The sequence below is a fragment of the Bos indicus x Bos taurus genome, chromosome 3, assembly GCF_003369695.1.
Source record: "Bos indicus x Bos taurus breed Angus x Brahman F1 hybrid chromosome 3, Bos_hybrid_MaternalHap_v2.0, whole genome shotgun sequence".
NCBI lineage: Eukaryota > Metazoa > Chordata > Mammalia > Artiodactyla > Bovidae > Bos > Bos indicus x Bos taurus.
The window spans coordinates 8,509,089-8,526,451 of NC_040078.1; the positions used below are offsets into that span (position 1 = coordinate 8,509,089).

The 17,363-nt window shown below is 45.2% G+C and overlaps 1 protein-coding gene and 1 pseudogene across 2 annotated transcripts in view; one reads left to right on the forward strand and one right to left on the reverse strand.

Annotated features, from left to right (window-relative positions):
• The window catches only part of F11R (F11 receptor), a 29,448-nt gene extending 13,884 nt beyond the window's left edge, over positions 1–15,564 (forward strand). The window contains exons 3-11 of one of the 2 annotated variants that reach the window (XM_027528322.1): positions 11,185–11,253; positions 11,404–11,511; positions 11,728–11,874; positions 12,174–12,376; positions 12,739–12,841; positions 12,979–13,086; positions 13,306–13,318; positions 13,635–13,650; positions 13,824–15,564. In XM_027528322.1, coding sequence (XP_027384123.1) covers positions 11,185–11,253; positions 11,404–11,511; positions 11,728–11,874; positions 12,174–12,376; positions 12,739–12,841; positions 12,979–13,086; positions 13,306–13,318; positions 13,635–13,650; positions 13,824–13,859 — 803 coding nt within the window. In that variant the 3' untranslated portion in view covers positions 13,860–15,564. Of the gene's footprint in view, positions 1–11,184; positions 11,254–11,403; positions 11,512–11,727; positions 11,875–12,173; positions 12,377–12,738; positions 12,842–12,978; positions 13,087–13,305; positions 13,319–13,634; positions 13,684–13,823 lie in introns of both variants that reach the window. The other variant, XM_027528314.1, reaches the window with a different exon arrangement.
• Positions 1,703–4,284, reverse strand: LOC113884067 (annotated as a pseudogene).
• Positions 15,565–17,363: the final 1,799 nt, after the last annotated feature.

The window sequence follows — 17,363 nt, forward strand, 5'->3', positions numbered from 1 at the left end:
AGGACCGGGCAGGAATTGGGGGCAGAGACTGAGAGGAAAACAACTGTCAGGAAGGTAACTTGCATCTTGTTTTCTCCTTAGGTTTGTTGTTAGTCGCTAAGTCATGTCTGATTCTTGCGACCCTGTGGACTGTAGCCCATCAGGCTCTTCTGTCCATGGATTCTTAAGCAAGAACAACTGGAGTGGGTTGCCGTTTCCTACTCCAGGGGATCTTCCCAACTGAGGGATCAAAGCTGCATCTCTTGCTTCTCCTGCATCTCCTGCAGGCGGACTCTTCTTTGCCACCTGGGTAGAGAGAGCCCCAGATCATATGATACTTCCACATTTTACGTTTTGAAGAACCCCATACTGTTTTCTATCGTGGCTGTATCAATTTACAGTCCCACCAACATGAGGTTTGCACAAGGGTTCTCTTTTCTCTGTGTCTTCACCAGCATTCGTTGTCTCTTGTCTTTTCTGGGTTTGGGGAGCTTGTGGAATCTTAGTTCTTTGATCAGGAATCAAACCCATGCCCCCTGCAGTGGAAGCAAAGATCTCTGACTACTGGACCACCAGAAAATCTGTTTCTTGTCTTTTTTGATAATAGCCATTCTAACAAGTGTGAGGTGTTATCTCATTATGGTTTTGATTTACATTCCCTGATAATTAATGATGTTGAGCATCTTTTCATGTACCTGTTGGCCATCTGTATGTCAGTCTTCCTTGGAAAAATGTCTATGCAGATCCTCTGACAGTTTTTAAAATAGATTGGTTAGGTGTGGTTTGTTTTTTTTTTAACTATGATTTGTATGCATTCTTTATACATTTTAGGTATTAATCCTTTATCAGTTAAGTGAGTTGCAAATATTTTATCCCATTCTCTAGGTTGCGTTTTTAGCTTTTTTTTTTTTAAACAAATTTAAATTTTATTTATTTACTTGGGCATGCTGTGTGGTATGTGGGATCTTAGTTCCTGGACCAGGGATCAAACCCTTACCTCCTGTCTTAGAAGCGTGAGTCTTACACTGTAGGCAAGACCCACCTTTTCCTTTTGTTGGTGGTTTCCTTTGCTGTGCAGCATGTTGATTCTTTCACTGTTCATGTCATCATGCATACTTGAGTCAAGGCTATAGTGACTGGGGGTTCAACCAGAATGCCATTGCTGATGTCCAGTTTGAACCTTTGTATTGGTCTGCTTGGGACGCCATAACAAAATACCAAAGACTAGGTAGCTTGAACAACACTAATTTATTTTCTCACAGTTCTGGAGCCCAGAACTCCAAGATCACGGTGCTGGTAGGGATGGCTCCCTCTGAAACCTCTCTTTGGCTTACAGTGGCCATGCTCTTGCTGTCTCTTCACCTGGTCATTCCCTCTATGGCATGAGCTTGCTTAGTGTCTCTTTGTAGAACACCACCAATCAGATTGGATTAGGGCATGTCCTAAGGGCCTCATTTTAACAATTATATCATCCTTAAAGGGCTTGTCTCCAAATACAGTTACTTTCTGAAGTTAGGGCTTTCATATATGAATTTTGAGGGAATACAATTCAATCCTTAAACCCCAGAAACCATTTTGAAGATTTGGCAGAAAGAGCAATGATCTAGCCAGGTGTCTCCTCAGATGACTTGGGCTTGGGCTTACTTGGGTTGCTCTTGTGATCATGAAAGAAATAGGTTTTTTTGTTTAACAACTGGTTGTCAGTATTTAGAAAAATGTTAATTTAAGCTTCTGCAATGGTGATTTCAGCCTTGACTCTTAGCTCCGTATTCATGGAAGAGATCTGCTTGGCAATCTCAGGACTGTGCAGGTCATTGAGTTGTGTATGGATCCTCATCTGGAATCAGTCTCAAATATTAGAACTTTCACTACAAGGAGTTTTCCCTGTAGTTATTCTCAGGGTTTTGGTAGGCATCCGAACCTGTCCTTACACTTTGAGATTCTTTCCCTTTGGGCCTCTGATCAGGTCAGTACATACCTTCTCCAAAGACTTCACGTTGCAGCTGGTGAGGGTGATTCTAATCCTATGAATTGTCAGCTCTGGCTCCACAGGAGTCTTTCTGTATCTTCAAAAGCCATGACTGTGGCTGTGGGGCTTCCTGCAGGCTAGTTCCTTGGCGAGAGCAAGCAGTGAGTCAGGGAGCTGGAGCAGGTAACTCCAGGCTCTGCTGCAGCAGCAGCTGAGTTTTCCTCAAAGAGCTGGGGGTGTTTTAAATGGATTCACATCTTTTGTCCATTTCCCCACATTTTAGACCTTGCATTAGAAAACCTTCTGACACTTCTTCCACTTTTGGCTCTGCACACTTCTGCATGCGGGAAACCAGCGTCTACCATTGTGCAGGCAGATACCTACAGCTTTAAAGCTAGTGTTTTGAATCAAGTTTTTTTTTGGGGGTGGGGGTGTGCCTCATCTGTCAATTTGAAAAATGGTCTTATCTTAACAAGTAGACGTTATAGTGAATGATTTGCTCTGACCTGATTTGTTAAGGTTCTGTGTTGTTCCGTGTCAATTTGTACTAATTTGTACTTATGCTAAGTGATGAGAAAGAATGATAGATTAACATAGTTCCTGCTCCTTTGGGAGTTTACTGCTTGATAGGGGAGACCTGCAGGCACATAGATGATGTCATTATAATATGGGAAGTGCTTTGACAGTGTTTTGCGTGGTGTAGTGCAAGCCTAGGAAGGAGATGGAGGAAGGATTGGGAGTGGGCCAAGTCATTTTCCAGAAAATAATGTGGATGAATATCTGCTGGCCAGATGAAGAAAGAGGGGAAAGGGTATTCCGCATGGCCGGAATAGCATGAGCAAAACAGAGGTTGTGAGACTCTTTGCTGGGAATTTTAAGTAGTTTTGTATTGCTGGGGGGTAAATTGCAAGAGTAGAGAGGGTGATGAAGATGATAAACTTATCACCAGGTTGGGTTTTGCTAGAACTATTGCCTGGCTGAAAAATTTGGATTTTATCTTACAGGCAATGTGGAATCACTGGAAGCTTGAAGCAAGTGTGAGATCTGGACTTTCCAGAAGGCTGTATAGTGTAGCCCAGTCTCTGGAACTGGACTGCTCTGGTTTGAATCTGTAGCTCTGGGCCTCAGTTTCCCCATGTAGAAAAGAGATGATAATAACAGTATCATCCAACTCCTAAGGTTGTTGTAGGGATTAAATGGTAGTCCCTGTAATGTGCTCATAGCAGTGCCTGGCATATAGTGTGTGCTCAATAAATGTTAACTCTTTCTCCATCAGTGGGGTGGAGGATGGATGCGAGTGGGCCAAGATTAAACAAGGCAGAGAAAACAACTGAAAGACTAAATGCAATTCTCCAGGTGATGATTTTGAGTTTTGGTGCTGGAGAAGATTCTTGAGCGTCCCTTGGATTGCAAGATCAAACCAGTCAATCCTAAAGGAAATCAGTCCTGAATATTCATTGGAAGGACTGGGGCTGAAGCTGAAGCTCCAATACTTTGCCACCTGATATGAAGAGCAGACTCATTGGAAAAGACCCTGATGCTGCGAAAGATTGAGGGCAAAAGGAGAAGGGGGCTACAGAGCGAAAGATGATTTGATGGCATTATCAACTCAATGGACATGAGTTTGAGCAAACTCCAAGAGATAGTGAAGGACAGGGAAGCCTGGCGTACTGCCGTCAGTGGAATTGCAGAGTCAGAACACAACTTAGTGGCTGAACAACGAACAACAGATGGTGATGGTGCTAAAAAATTTGGGTAGATTTGGGAGATGACATTGTAGTGCTTAGTGCTTGATTGACTAGAATGAAGGAAAGATGGTGATGACTTAAAAGTGGAGTAGTCAGCAAGATCAAACATCTTACCAAGAGCACAGATGGTAACTGAAAAAGCGAATACTGGATATTTTAATTCTAAGGCTATCTTAATGTTTTAGAAATTGGGATGTGACTTACAGCCAATATAAGTCTATTGTATATATTTAATTTCCCCCCAAGAAGTTTTTACTAAATCAGTGTTTTATCTTATAATCAGGGTATCTTAAAATTGAGGAATACAATGATTGGTGCCCTTAGTAAAAGCAATTTTAATTTCAGGTTGAGAGCCAAAGATGTACTGAAGTAGGCTGAGCAGTGAACACGTATGTTGGGTTGCAAACAGTATGTGTAGACTACTTCTTTAAGAAGTTTAGAGAAGAAGGGAGGAAAAAATTGTAACCAGAGAAGGGTGCAAGATTAAGTGAGGGTCTTCTGTACAGGAAGGCACCAAAAATCTATTGATACCTTTGACTCTGTAACTTTTCTTGTTGTGAACTTAAGGGTAAATTAAACATCACAATGGAAAAGATGAAATTTTCTTCTGTTTTGGTTTACCATGTTAATTATCAATAGTAGGATATTTGTATGTATGTACGTTATGCCAAGTATACTCAGATGGTAACGAATCTGCCTGCAATGTGGGAGACCCAGATTTGATCCCTGGGTTGGGAAGATCCCCTGGAGAAGGGAATGGCTACTAACTCCAATATTCTTGCCTGGAAAATTCCACGGTCAGAGAAGCCTGGCAGGCCATAGTCCATGGGGTCACAAAGAGTTGGCATGACTGAGCGACTAACACACATACAGTATGCCAAATATAGATCCAAGGTTAAATGCAAAAGGGAGGTCGTGATGCGGTAAGGGAAAATATAAAATAGATGAGGAGAATGGGTGTGGAAATCGTGGATGTTGTGACGTAGCTGGGATGTGATGAGGGAAAGCCCTCAACTCTGCTGGTCTATACATGGTGGTTCTAGAAAAGAGTCAGTCTTTCTAAGGCTACGTCACAGTGATAGAGGATATGGTTTGGTGGGCTGGAATGTAAGCATTTTTTCAGAAGTGTTTACATTTACTTATATGCCTTACTTTGAAGTCAGAAAAAGAAGTGTGTACAGAAGGACCTATGGGCAGATGATAATGATAATAAGGCATCATACCTACTGGGTGCTTCCTGTTGGTCAGACACTTTTATAAGCCCTTTATTTGTAGTAACTTGTTTAACTCTTAACAACAGCCCTTTGATATCGAAACTGTTATTATCCCTATTTTACAAATGGGCAAACTGAGGTTCAAAGTGGCTTGCCCAGGTCACACAAATTGTAAGTAACAGAGCTGGGATTTGAATGCAGGCAGGCTGGTTCCAGAGGCTTGTTCTGGAATGAGAAGGGGACCATGAATCAGGATGACTGGGGTGTCCTGCAGTCACTAGGAAGGAAGGACTTGACTCATGGTGCAATACGCAGTCACAGTAGAACTCTGAGCATTGCAGTCAGGTCATGGGGAAGTCATCAGCAGTGCCTGCATCAGAGGAGGGTGGGAAGGCCATGAGGTAAAGGGCCCTGTATTTTAAATAAGAGAAGAGAAGCCTGGACTAGGTAGTAGCGGTCAGATTTCATGAGAAGGGGAAGATGCCTGTTGTCCAGTGTGTTTGTGAATCTATGTGGTGGTGTCATTCCTGAGCACGCTCTAGATCTGATGACCTGAGAGGACTCAAAAAAGAACTTTGGTTAAAGTTAGAAGTAAGGCAGAAATAATCATCAAATTCATATGCTGTGGTTTATTTATCTGTCTTCTTTTAGGTGGCCTTTTATTTCAAGGGCTAGTTTTTAGCTTAATTAGAAGCTGTTCTTTATTTGGGTGGTGTCATAGGTTTGGCTTCTTGGGAAGCCGACTCTGAGATGTCAATTACTGTCCTAGGACATTTATGAGGGAGTGCTCCTGGCATGCACACCTATGGAAAGGAAGCCGGATTGGGCAGAGGGAGAAGTTGAGCTGCACTGTAGTCCCAACAAGGCCTCAGCCTTCTGCACCGGGAATGTTGAAGCAGGAAGAGCCCTTCATTGTTGTCCCAGGGAGGTAGGACACAGAGCTGGGGCTTTATATGTCCTCCCCACACCCCACTTGTTTTTTTTATCACATGGCATGTGCCATCTTAGTTCCCTGACCAGGGATTGAACCCGCTTCCCCTGCATTGGAAGCACAGTGTCTTAACCACTGGACCACCAGGGAGGTCCCCAAAAGTCAGTTCTTGCTGGTTCTCCCTCTCTATTTTTGGCCACAGGACTGGCTGGATCTCAGTTCCCCACTCATGTATTGAATCCAGGCTACAGCAGTGAAAGTCCAGAATCCTAACTCCCTACCTCCTCTCGATCAGGCATCGGATGCTGGTACCCTGACCCTGTTCTGCCTGGTAGGAGGCATGCCCCTGGGCGAGTGTTCTGGTTGCCCTAAGAGAGGGATGACAGCAGCAGGCTTTCTTCTGGGAGTAGTCCAGCAACCAGGACGAGTCTTGCATTCCTGAAGAGAGATCTGGTTTTGAGTATCTCAGTGCACATCACAGGTAGCAAATTGTAAAATTTGAGAATCTTAAAAAAAAAAAACCCCAAATTCCCATCATCAAAGCAGAGAAAGTTGACTTGGGCAAAAAATCAAAACATTTCATGATCAGCATCCTTGATGAGAGCTGAGTCAGAGAACTTCCATGTCCTCAGATTTCAATTTAGTGAAGGTTATTTGCTTTAATTTCTGTGTCTGTTGTTACAGTTGATTATAGATTTGACTTTGAAATGTAGTGCCAAATATACAGACACAAAATAATATGATTAGAAGTGATTTAGAGATAAAATGGACCTGACTTTTAAAAGAATCATATTTTAGTACATAGTTTCCTTCCATTACGGCATGTGTGCTCAGTTGTGTCTGACTCTTTGAGACCCCACGGACTGTAGCCCTCCAGGCTCCTCTGTCCATGCGATTTCCTAGGCTAGAATACTGGAGTGGGTTGCCACTCCAGTATTTGCCTCCTTGAGAGGCTCTTCTTAACCCTGGGATCAAACCCGTGTCTTCTGCATTGGCAGGCAGATTCTTTACCACTGAGCTACCTGGGAAGCACTGCCTCCGTTAAACCAGTGGCTTTTCTGAAAAGCAGCATGATGTATAAAATATGGTATAATAAGGGAGGAAAGCAGGGATAGGAGTAACCTGTATGCTAATCAGAGCTCTGTCATTTCCTAGCTATAAAAACTGGGATCTTCCACTTACCCTTTTAGACATTCAATTTTTTCATGTATAAAATGGGAGAGAGAATACTTAGCCTGGCTAATTCAGTGTGGTTGTATCAAATTGAAGTAAATTACATAAAAATCCTCTCTAACTGTTTAAGCCAGAAAAGAAAGAAAGAAAGAAAGAGGGACTTTCTTGGTGGTATAATGGATAAGAATCTTCCTGCCAAGAGAGGGGACATGGATTTGATCCCTGATCTGGAAAGATTCCAAATATGGTGGAGCAACTGAGCCCGTGTGCCCCACCTACTGAGCCTGTGCTCTAGAGTCTGTGCTGCACGTCAAGAGAAGCCACTGTAACCAGAACCTGTGCACTGCACAATGAAGGATGGCCCCAAGCCATAGCAATTAGAGAAATCCGCATGCAGCAACAAAGACCCAGCACAACCAAATATAAATAAATTTATTATAAAAAAAAGAGAAAGAAACAAGAAAAAGAACCTAGAGGATTTCACAGAATATCTAGTTCAAACCCTTCATGTTTCAGATGAGAAAAGGGAGCCTCAGGGGTCAAGAGACTATATTCAGTAATCAGTTCAGTTCAGTTGCTCAGTTGTGTCCGACTCTCTGCAGCTCCATGGACTGCAGCATGCTAGCCTCCCTGTCCGTCACCAACTCCTGGAGCTTCCTCAAACTCATGTCCATCGAGTCAGTGATGCCATCCAACCATCTCATCCTCTGTCATCCCCTTCTCCCCTTGCCTTCAATCTTTCTCAGCATCAGGGTCTTTTCCAATGAGTCTGTTCTTCGCATCAGGTGGCCAAAGTATTGGAGTTTCAGCTTCAGCATCAGTCCTTCCAATGAATATTCAGGACTGATTCCTTTAGGATTGACTGGTTGGATCTCCTTGCAGTTCAAGGGATTCTCAAGATCAGCATCAGTCCTTCCAATGAATATTCAGGACTGATTCCTTTAGGATTGACTGGTTGGATCTCCTTGCAGTCCAAGGGATTCTCAAGAGTCTACTCCAACACCACAGTTCAAAAGAATCAATTCTTCAAGCACTCAGCTTTCTTTTAAGATCCAACTCTCACATCTATACATGACTACTGGAAAAACCATAGGTTTGACTAGACGGACTTTGTTGGCAAAGTAATGTCTCTGTTTCTTAATAAGCTATCTAGGTTGGTCCTAGCTTTTCTTCCAAGGAGCAAGTGTCTTTTAATTCCATGGCTGCAGTCACCATCTGCAGTGACTTTGGAGCCCCCCAAAATAAAGTCTGACACTGTTTCCCCATCTATTTGCCATGAGGTGATGGGACCAGATGCCATGATCTAAATTTTCTGAATGTTGAATTTTAAGCCTTCTTCTTTGCTTTCTGCCATAAAGGTGGTGTCATCTGCATATCTGAGGTTATTGATATTTCTCCCAGCAATCTTGGTTTCAGCTTATGCTTCAACCAGCCCGGCATTTCTTGTGATATACTCTGCATATAAGCTAAATAAGCAGGGTGACAATATAGAGCCTTGAAGTACTTCTTTCCCAATTTGGAACCAGTCTGTTATTCCATGTCTGGATCTAACTGTTGCTTCCTGACCTGCATACAGATTTCTTAGGAGGTAGGTCAGGTGGTCTGGTAGTCCCATCTCTTTAAGAATTTTCCAGTTTATTGTGATCCACAGAGTCAAAGGCTTTGGCATAGTCGATAAAGCAGAAGTAGATGTTTTTCTGGAACTCTCTTGCTTTTTCAATGATTCAACGGATGTTGGCAATTTTATCTCTGGTTCCTCTACCTTTTCTAAATTCAGCTTGAACATCTGGAAGTTCACGGTTCATGTACTGTTGAAGCCTGGCTTGGAGAATTTTGAGCATTACTTCACTAGTGTGTGAGATGAGTGCAATTGTGCAGTAGTTTGAGCATTCTTTGGCATTGCCTTTCTTTGGGATTGGGATGAAAACTGACCTTTTCCAGTCCTGTGGCTGCTGCTGAGTTTTCCAAACTTGCTGGCATGTTGAGTGCAGCACTTTCACAGCATCATCTTTTAGGATTTGAAATAGCTCAACTGGAATTCCATCACCTCCACTAGCTTTGTTCCTAGTGATGTTTCCTAAGGCCCACTTGACTTCACATTCCAGGATGTCTGGCTCTAGGTGAGTGATCACACCATTGTGGTGTGATAACACCATTGTGGTTATCTGAGTCAGGAAGATCTTTTTTGCATAGTTCTTCTGTGTATTCTTGCCACCTCTTCTTAATGTCTCCTGCTTCTGTTAGGTCCATACCATTTCTGTCCTTTATTGTGCCCATCTTTGTATGACATGTTCCCTTGGTATCTGTAATTTTCTTGAAGAGATCTCTAGTCTTTCCCATTCTATTGTTTTCCTCTATATCTTTGCATTGATCACTGAGGAAGGCTTTCTTATCTCTTCTTGCTATTCTTTGGAACTCTGCATTCAAATGGGTATATCTTTCCTTTTCTCCTTTGCCTTTAGCTTCTCTTCTTTTCTCAGCTATTTGTAAGGCCTCCTCAGACAACCATTTTGCTTTCTTGCATTTCTTTTTCTTGGGGATGGTCTTGATCCCTGCCTCCTGTACAATGTTGTGAACCTCCATCCATACTTCTTCAGGCACTCTGTCTATCAGATCTAATCTTTTGAATCTATTTGTCATTTTCACTGTATAATCATAAAGGGTTTGATTTAGGTCATACCTGAATGGTTTAGTGGTTTTCCCTACTTTCTTCAATTTAAGTCTGAATTTGACAATAAGGAGTTCATGATCTGAGCCACAGTCAGCTCCCAGTCTTGTTTTTGCTGACTGTATAGAGCTTCTCCATCCTTGGCTGCAAATAATATAATCAATCTGATTTCGATATTGACCATCTGGTGATATCCATGTGTAGACTCCTCTCTTGTGTTATTGGAAGAGGGTGTTTGCTTAAAACCAGTGTGTTCTCTTGGCAAAACTCTATTAGCCCTTGCCCTGCTTCATTTTGTACTCCAAGGCAAACTTGCCTGTTACTCCAGGTATCTCTTGATTTCCTACTTTTGCATGCTCAGTTATATGAGTAATTTAATAAAGGAAAAATATACTTGCATTGAACAGATGTGCTTGCATTTATCTAAGAAAGACAGGATTTTGACTAAAGCATCTTTCGTCAGTTTGGGCTTGGAAAGCATAATTGCGAGTAACTCTGCAAGTGCAGGCTGCTGACTGTATCACCATCCCAGAGTCCTGTGCTGGCGCTTGTTTTGGAGTGTCGGCCCCTCCTGTGAACCTGCTGCCTCTCTCCCACCATGTTATTTAATTAGCCTGTCTCTCACCTCCTCTCTCAACCCCATCACACACACCACCTTTTCTTTCCCTTTTCCTTTGGGCAGAAGTGAAAGTGAAGTTGCTCAGTCGTGTCCGACTTTGCAACCCTATGGACAGTAGCCCACCAGGGTCCTCTGACTGTGGGATTTTCCAAGGAATAATACTGGAGTGGGTTGCCATTTCCTTCTCCAGGGGATCTTCCCAACCCAGTGATTGAGATTCTATTGAGGTGATCTGAGCCCAGTTCTGGTCCAGAACCAGCTGTGTGATCATAGAAACGTTTCTTTACTTTAATTCCTTGTGTAAAACTGGGATGATACTTGTCCTGCTGATCTGTCTTTCTTGTTTCAAGGATCAAACGAAGTAATGTATGTGAAAACACCTTAAAAAGCACAAAATGCCCTCAAAATGGCGAGTATTATTACCCTATTACTGCCTCTTCCTTTCTTTCCCGTCTTTGCCTCCAGCTTTCTGGCTTCCTGCCAGGATTGTCTGACGAGTGACAACAATTATTTACTGAGACGCTTTCTCTGAAACCATGAAATGTCATTTGGGAAGCTGTTCTTGGACTGGTAGGAACTAATTAGATTATTGATAGTCACAGAGGGAAATTTTTTTTTTTTTAATGAAGGACATTGCCTTAGAAATAAATGTTTTATTTCCATTGATTAAACAAGTATTGGCCTGCAGTTTAGCAAAAAACATTTGAAGAAGATGGTGAGAGGGTGTGAAATCTGAGAGGAGTTTGGATCTCTTGAATCCCTTGACCTTGAGATCTCAGCACAGAGGGTCCCGGCTCCAGATGCTCCATCAGCTGGGACTGCTCTTCCCTCTCCATGGCATTTCTCTGTCCACTCCTGATGGACCTACCTCTCTTCTTCTCAGGCTCCCTGGCATTGGGCAGGGGTGCGGTGCAAACCTATGAACCGGTAGTCAGAGTTCCTGAGAATAACCGTGAGTTGGGAGGCGCTGTGGGGGATGGTGGGGGCTGGGGTGAGAGGGAGGCGAGCAGGGGCAGACCTTTGGGGAATATCCAACCCACGTGGTGCTTTGGGTCCATTTACTGCTGCTCCTTCCTCCAACTCACCTGGATTCTGCCTGCAGCTGCCAAGCTGTCCTGCTCCTACTCGGGCTTCTCCTCGCCACGTGTGGAGTGGAAGTTTACCCATGGTGATATCAGAGGTCTCGTTTGCTATAACAACAAAATCACTGGTGAGTCGCTCCATCTCCTTGCTGACTGCCTATTTGTAGAGGGATTGGTTGTGCTTGGATTCCAGGGGAGGGGGGCACCTTGGGGCTCAAGTCTCCAGGGCCTTCCCATCGCCCTTGCTGGTGGGAGGAAGAGAGCCCCTGTGCCTTGGGTGCTGCCGTCATCAGCTTCTCTCAGCCCTCCAGCTCACTCTGCCCCTGCTTCCTCTCCCCTGGCAGCTTCCTATGAGAACCGAGTGACCTTCTCGGATACTGGCATCACCTTCCATTCTGTGACCCGGAAAGACACGGGGATGTATACTTGTATGGTCTCTGATGAGGGCGGCAATACCTACGGGGAGGTCACCGTCCAGCTCATCGTGCTCGGTACGTGCCGCAGGTCTTCTGTGTGGGTTTGCAGTCGGTTGCTTCCCTAAACCCTTAGCAGACTCGGCTAAGCTTCAGAGCTCACTGAGAGTGAGCATGCTCATGGCAGGTTGCAGGTGGGGCAGGGAGGAGAGTATTCAGAGTCCTGGTGCTGCCAGAGAGTGACAAGCGCCTGGTTAGGGGGAAACTAAGGGCACAGTAAGGACAGAGGGCTAGAGCTGATAGATGGGGGGTGCCTGCTACTGTGCCTGCAGGCAGCCCTCCCACCCCTGTGACCAGTACCTTCTCTCCCTCTCCAGTGCCTCCATCCAAGCCTACAATCAACGTCCCCTCCTCTGTTACCATTGGAACCCGAGCTGTGCTGACCTGCTCAGAGAGAGATGGCTCCCCGCCATCTGAATACAAGTGGTTCAAGGATGGAGTAGAGATGCCTCTGGAACCCAAGAGCAACCGTGCCTTCAGCAACTCTTCCTACACCCTGAACCAGAAGACAGGGGAGTTGGTAGGGATGTGTGTGTGTGTGTTAGTTGTTCAGTCATGACGGACTCTTCGTCACCCCATGGACTGTAGCCTGCCAGGCTCCTTTGTCCATGGAATTCTCCAGGCAAGAATAGTGGAGTGGATTGCCATTTCCCTCTCCAGGGGATCTTCCCGACCCAGGGATCAAACCTTGGTCTCCTGCACTGCAGGCAGTGCAGGTGGGGTTGGGGTAAAAGGTGTATGTGATGGGGTGCAGGGTTATACAAGCTCTGAAGGTGGGGAAAAAGCAAGCGGCAAGGTAACTTTGGCATGAGGGTCAGGAGACATAAAAGAGAGGTAAGTGGCTTCTTCAAGCAGGAAGCCAATTCGTTTTCTGCCCGCTAGATCTTTGATCCCGTGTCGGCCTCTGACACTGGAGATTTCACCTGTCAGGCACAGAATGGCTATGCATCCCCCGTGAAGTCAGACACCGTGCACATGGATGCTGGTGAGTGAGGGTGTGGCTGGGGCTTGCGCTCAGACCTGGGGTGCGGATTGGGGTCTGCTTTCCGTCCTGGCTTTGGTGGTGCTGTCAGTGCCGTGAAGGCGTATTCAGGCGCCTGACCTCTCCCTTGTATCCCACAGTGGAGCTCAATGTTGGGGGCATCGTGGCAGCTGTCTTTGTAACACTCATTCTCCTGGGAGCCTTGATTTTTGGCATCTGGTTCGCCTATAGCCGAGGCTACTTTGACAGTGAGTATTTGCTCTCAACGGTGGATCCTCCCTGCTTCGGGGCCTGATTCTTGAGTGCCACCTGAGTGCCGACCTGGTACTGAGCCTTTGTGTGCTGGGTTACCTCCCGGGAAGCATGGCTCACCCGTGTTTCAGGGCCACACACTGGGTTCCCCATCTTCCGGTGCCATGCTGTCTTCTACTCTGCTGACACTCATGGTCCCATTTCTTGTCTTTCAGGAGCAAAGAAAGGGTGAGTGAGCTGCTGTCCAGGGGCTCTCTGAGGTTGAGAACGTATTTGTGAATGGTTTGAAGCTGAAATGTGCCCAGGGGAAGAGGTTGGAGGGGAGGCGACCAGCCTGGTAGGGAGAACATCTGGATTCCTACCATGGTCCACTGCGGTCCTGTGTTTGTCCTTTCTCCCTCCACCCAAACCTGCCTACCGAGAGCTCCACGCGCCCGTGAAGTTCTCAGTCCTGACCTCTAACGTTAATGAGCAGAGGTTAAGGAGAGGGACGGCGGAGGCGAGGGGGGATGCTGAGTGTCTCCATCTTCTGGCTTGTCTTTAGGACCTCCAATAAGAAGGTAATTTACAGCCAGCCCAATGCTCGAAGTGACGTGAGTATGCCTGCCCTGGGATGGGGAGGGCCCCCTGGCTGGGGTTGGGGGTTTCCAGCCCATGTTCACATGTATTCTGGGGATTATCTAGCAGCTAGAGAAGACTGACGAGAGCTGACTTGGATGTTTTATTTTTCCAGGGGGAGTTCAGACAGACCTCGTCATTCTTGGTGTGACCCTGGTCCAGCTTCTCTCCTGTCCTCAGTGCTTGCCTTACTCAGGTGCTACCAGACTCTGGCCCCTGATGCCTGTAGTTTCACAGGATGCCTTATGTGTCTTCGAGCCCCCTCAGGGGCCCCCACTTTTATCTTAGGTTGTGTTTTATAATAATTTCAGCAATGTGCACCTTCCTGCCTCCCTTCCTTTCCCACCACTGCTGAGTGGCCTGGGACTTGTTTCAAACCTTCTTGTCCCAGCCCTACAAGGGATCAGAGAGAAGTCCTGACTGATGCCTGCTGACCACAAGTAGACCACAAGAGCAGTGGGGTACTCACTGCCCCCTGCATGTAGTGGTTTTCAGATAGGAATCTGGAGTCTGGCTTCTTGACTCCTTCCTGCCGTGCTGAGGCCTGGTGCAGCTGTTCTAGAGTGGGGGCTGGAGACTGGAGCAGCTGGAATGGTTGTTTGGAAACGGTGTCGAGTTTCTGCCACCTCTGCAGGCCACTTTCTTCTGTCTTCCATGGGAAGTGCCACTGGGATCCTCCTGCATCATCCTCTTCCCGAACACAAGCAGACTGACAACTGTGTCTGTAGGGAAAACAAGACGCTGATCTGCAGATAAGAAAGCTGGAGTGGGTAGCTCAAGCTATCACCCTTCTCTTGGTTGGAAAAACTCGACCTGCCCTTTTAAGATATGTCTGCAGGGTTATGGAAATTTGTGTAGCAGTCAGTTCTGCTGAGCGTGTGAGTGTGTGTGTGCGTGTGTGTGTGTGGTCTTGGCCCTATGTTGAAATCTAGTGTTCCAGAGTCCTCTTGCGGTAGGAGGCGAGCACCTGGCTGAAGTGATGCTGTGCTCCAGGTTCTACTTGATCTGACTCACCCAGTGAAAGAAGACCACCCTCCCACCTCTGCCAACCCAGATGCGCTAGTACACTTCCCAGAGGCTACAGGAAAAGCTGCTCCAGGGCCTGAGGCAGGATTTCTCAAATCCTTTGGAGAACCACTTCTTTACTAGTAGTTTAAAGTAGTACTACTACTTTATTTAGAGGATAGGCGTAAGTGAGAGCAGGAGTGAGTGGGCTAGGCACGCCGGGCCCTGCTTCCCTCATCCCATCTGGACCCTTCTTTGCCCTTGAATCTATTTCTCCCTTTACCCAGTAGTCTATTTATTAACTAGCAAGAGGGCAAATAAGGGATCTTCTAGGATTGATTCTGCTAATTTTGTGGAGGATACTGAGCACCATTTCACCATATTCTGCACCCTTATCTGACTAACAGTCCCTCCCAGAACTGAGTTTTCTTTTCATCCAGGGTCCAGGAGGAAAAACAAAAAACAAATCATATTGTTATGCACCAATAAAAAATAAGCTTTCCAGATGGAAATAAAATCTAATTAGGCAATGAAAGTAGAGATTGTGAAACGGTTCAGTAAGAATGAAAATATCAAAGTATGTTTCAGCTTCCTGGTTGGGAGACAGGGTGGGAAGGAGTAAACGGAGCAAAGGGCACAGGGAGGCAGAGGTGAATCATTGCTCTTGCAAGTCTGGAGCAAATGGTTCCTCACTCCCTAGGTCACTTGAGGAGTATGAGTCAGTAATTACCAGCCTTGGAATTTACTTCTCCAGCTAACAACAGCCCCTTTGAGTTGGAAAACACCTCATCTGCTTTCATTTTAGAATGTTAAAACTAATTTTTGTAATAAATGTTTATTTTTCACATTGAGTTTGTTTAAATTCTGAAGTTCTAGCTTTAAAGAATTGGAACTCCCAGAGTGACTTTGACATTCACTTATCTTCCCTGTAGTCTTTAAGAGATCAGGGATATCCTTCTACAGTATCTGGTGGTTAGATTTCAGTTTAACTTACCATTGGAAAAGGAAATGGCAACCCACTCCAGTATTCTTGCTTGGAAAATCCCACAGATGGAGGAGCCTGGCAGGCTATAGTCCATGGGGTTGCAAAGAGTCAGACATGACTGAGCCACTTCATTTTCACTTACCATTAGACTGTACTTGAATGGTAATGTTTCAAATGAATATAATCTATATTAAAAGGAGACTTGGTGTTGGAGAACAGGGTGATTCTGTAGAGATTCGTGTTTTAGACATGGACCCAACCTGATTAGAGATAAAATGATTGAACATTCAGGATATGTTTGTTGTTCCTGTGTTAATAGGATTTGCAGATCGAGGTAGGGGAAAGTGGGAAATAGATTGGTCCATTTCTGCATGCTGGGGCAGGGACAGATCAGTAAAGGAGATAAATGAGGAAAGGACAACTTGCACTTTAAGTGAAGTCGCTCAGTCATGTCCGACTCTTGGCGACCCCATGGACTGTAGCCTACTAGGCTCCTCTGTCCATGGGATTCTCCAGGCAATAGTCCTGGAGTGGATTGCCATTTCCTTCTCCAGGGGATCTCCCCAACCCAGGGCTCGAACCTGGGTCTCCCGCATCGCAGACAGACGCTTTATCGTCTGAGCCACTTGCACTTTAAAAAATCTCTAATTTTGTAGCTCTTGCAATTTATTGTCCGTTCCTTGGTACTAGCTGTAAAAATCTAGTATGAAATGGGACTTTTCTACGAAGAGGAATTTGTAATTTTTTTGGCCACACTGGAGCTTATGGAATCTTAGTTCTCCAACCAGGGATTGAACCCTTGGCCCATGGCAGCGAAAGCCTGAGCCCTAACCGCTGGACCACCAGGGAATCCCCCAGTTGCTTGTTGGATAATTACTATCATTCATAAAGTTACTGTATATTACCACTATCCCCATTTCACAGATTGGGAAAAAGAGGCACAGAAATGCTAAGGAACCTAGCCAAGTGTAGATCTAGGATTCAGGACAGCTTCAGAAGAGGCTGGGTAGCTTATGTTCTGCTCACAGTGACCCTGCATGAGAAAGGGCAGGAGGAGCTGGAGACAGAGTTTAGCTTTCTCTGGGGAGGTGTGTGTGTGAGGATTAGGAGAGAGCAATGACACTTGGGGTTTTCTCTGAATTGTGACACCCCAACAGTAGTACCTACGGTACAGATTGTGACTAGCATTTATGAAGCTCTTGGTAAAATGAAGGGCTTGTGAGTGCCACCTTCTGGAATGAGAGATAATGTCACTGCCTTGTGGCCCAGGTGGCAAACAAGGCACATTTGTGGGCAACAAGGAGCGAAAACAGCAGCTTCAGTAGTTGGCAAAATGAGAATACAAAAAGATCTCAACAGGCAGGAGTGATAAACTGCATCTTAGAAGTTCAATAGTAGTAAGTGTAAGATTGTATCTTTGGACTGGCAAAACCAATTCTCCATGTATAAAGTTGGGAAAATGTAGGATGTCTAGAAGCAGAGAGATACTCCTTGCTGATAGTGCTAAAACCCTATATGAAGTTCTGTGTTAGGGTTAGGGTTAACTTTTAAGACGATTACAGACAATATCTTCATAGAAAGTGATATGGATGGTGAAGGGACTTAAAACTGCGTTCTAGAAACTTCTGAAACCATGTAAAACCCAAAGAATCAAAGACTCAAGCA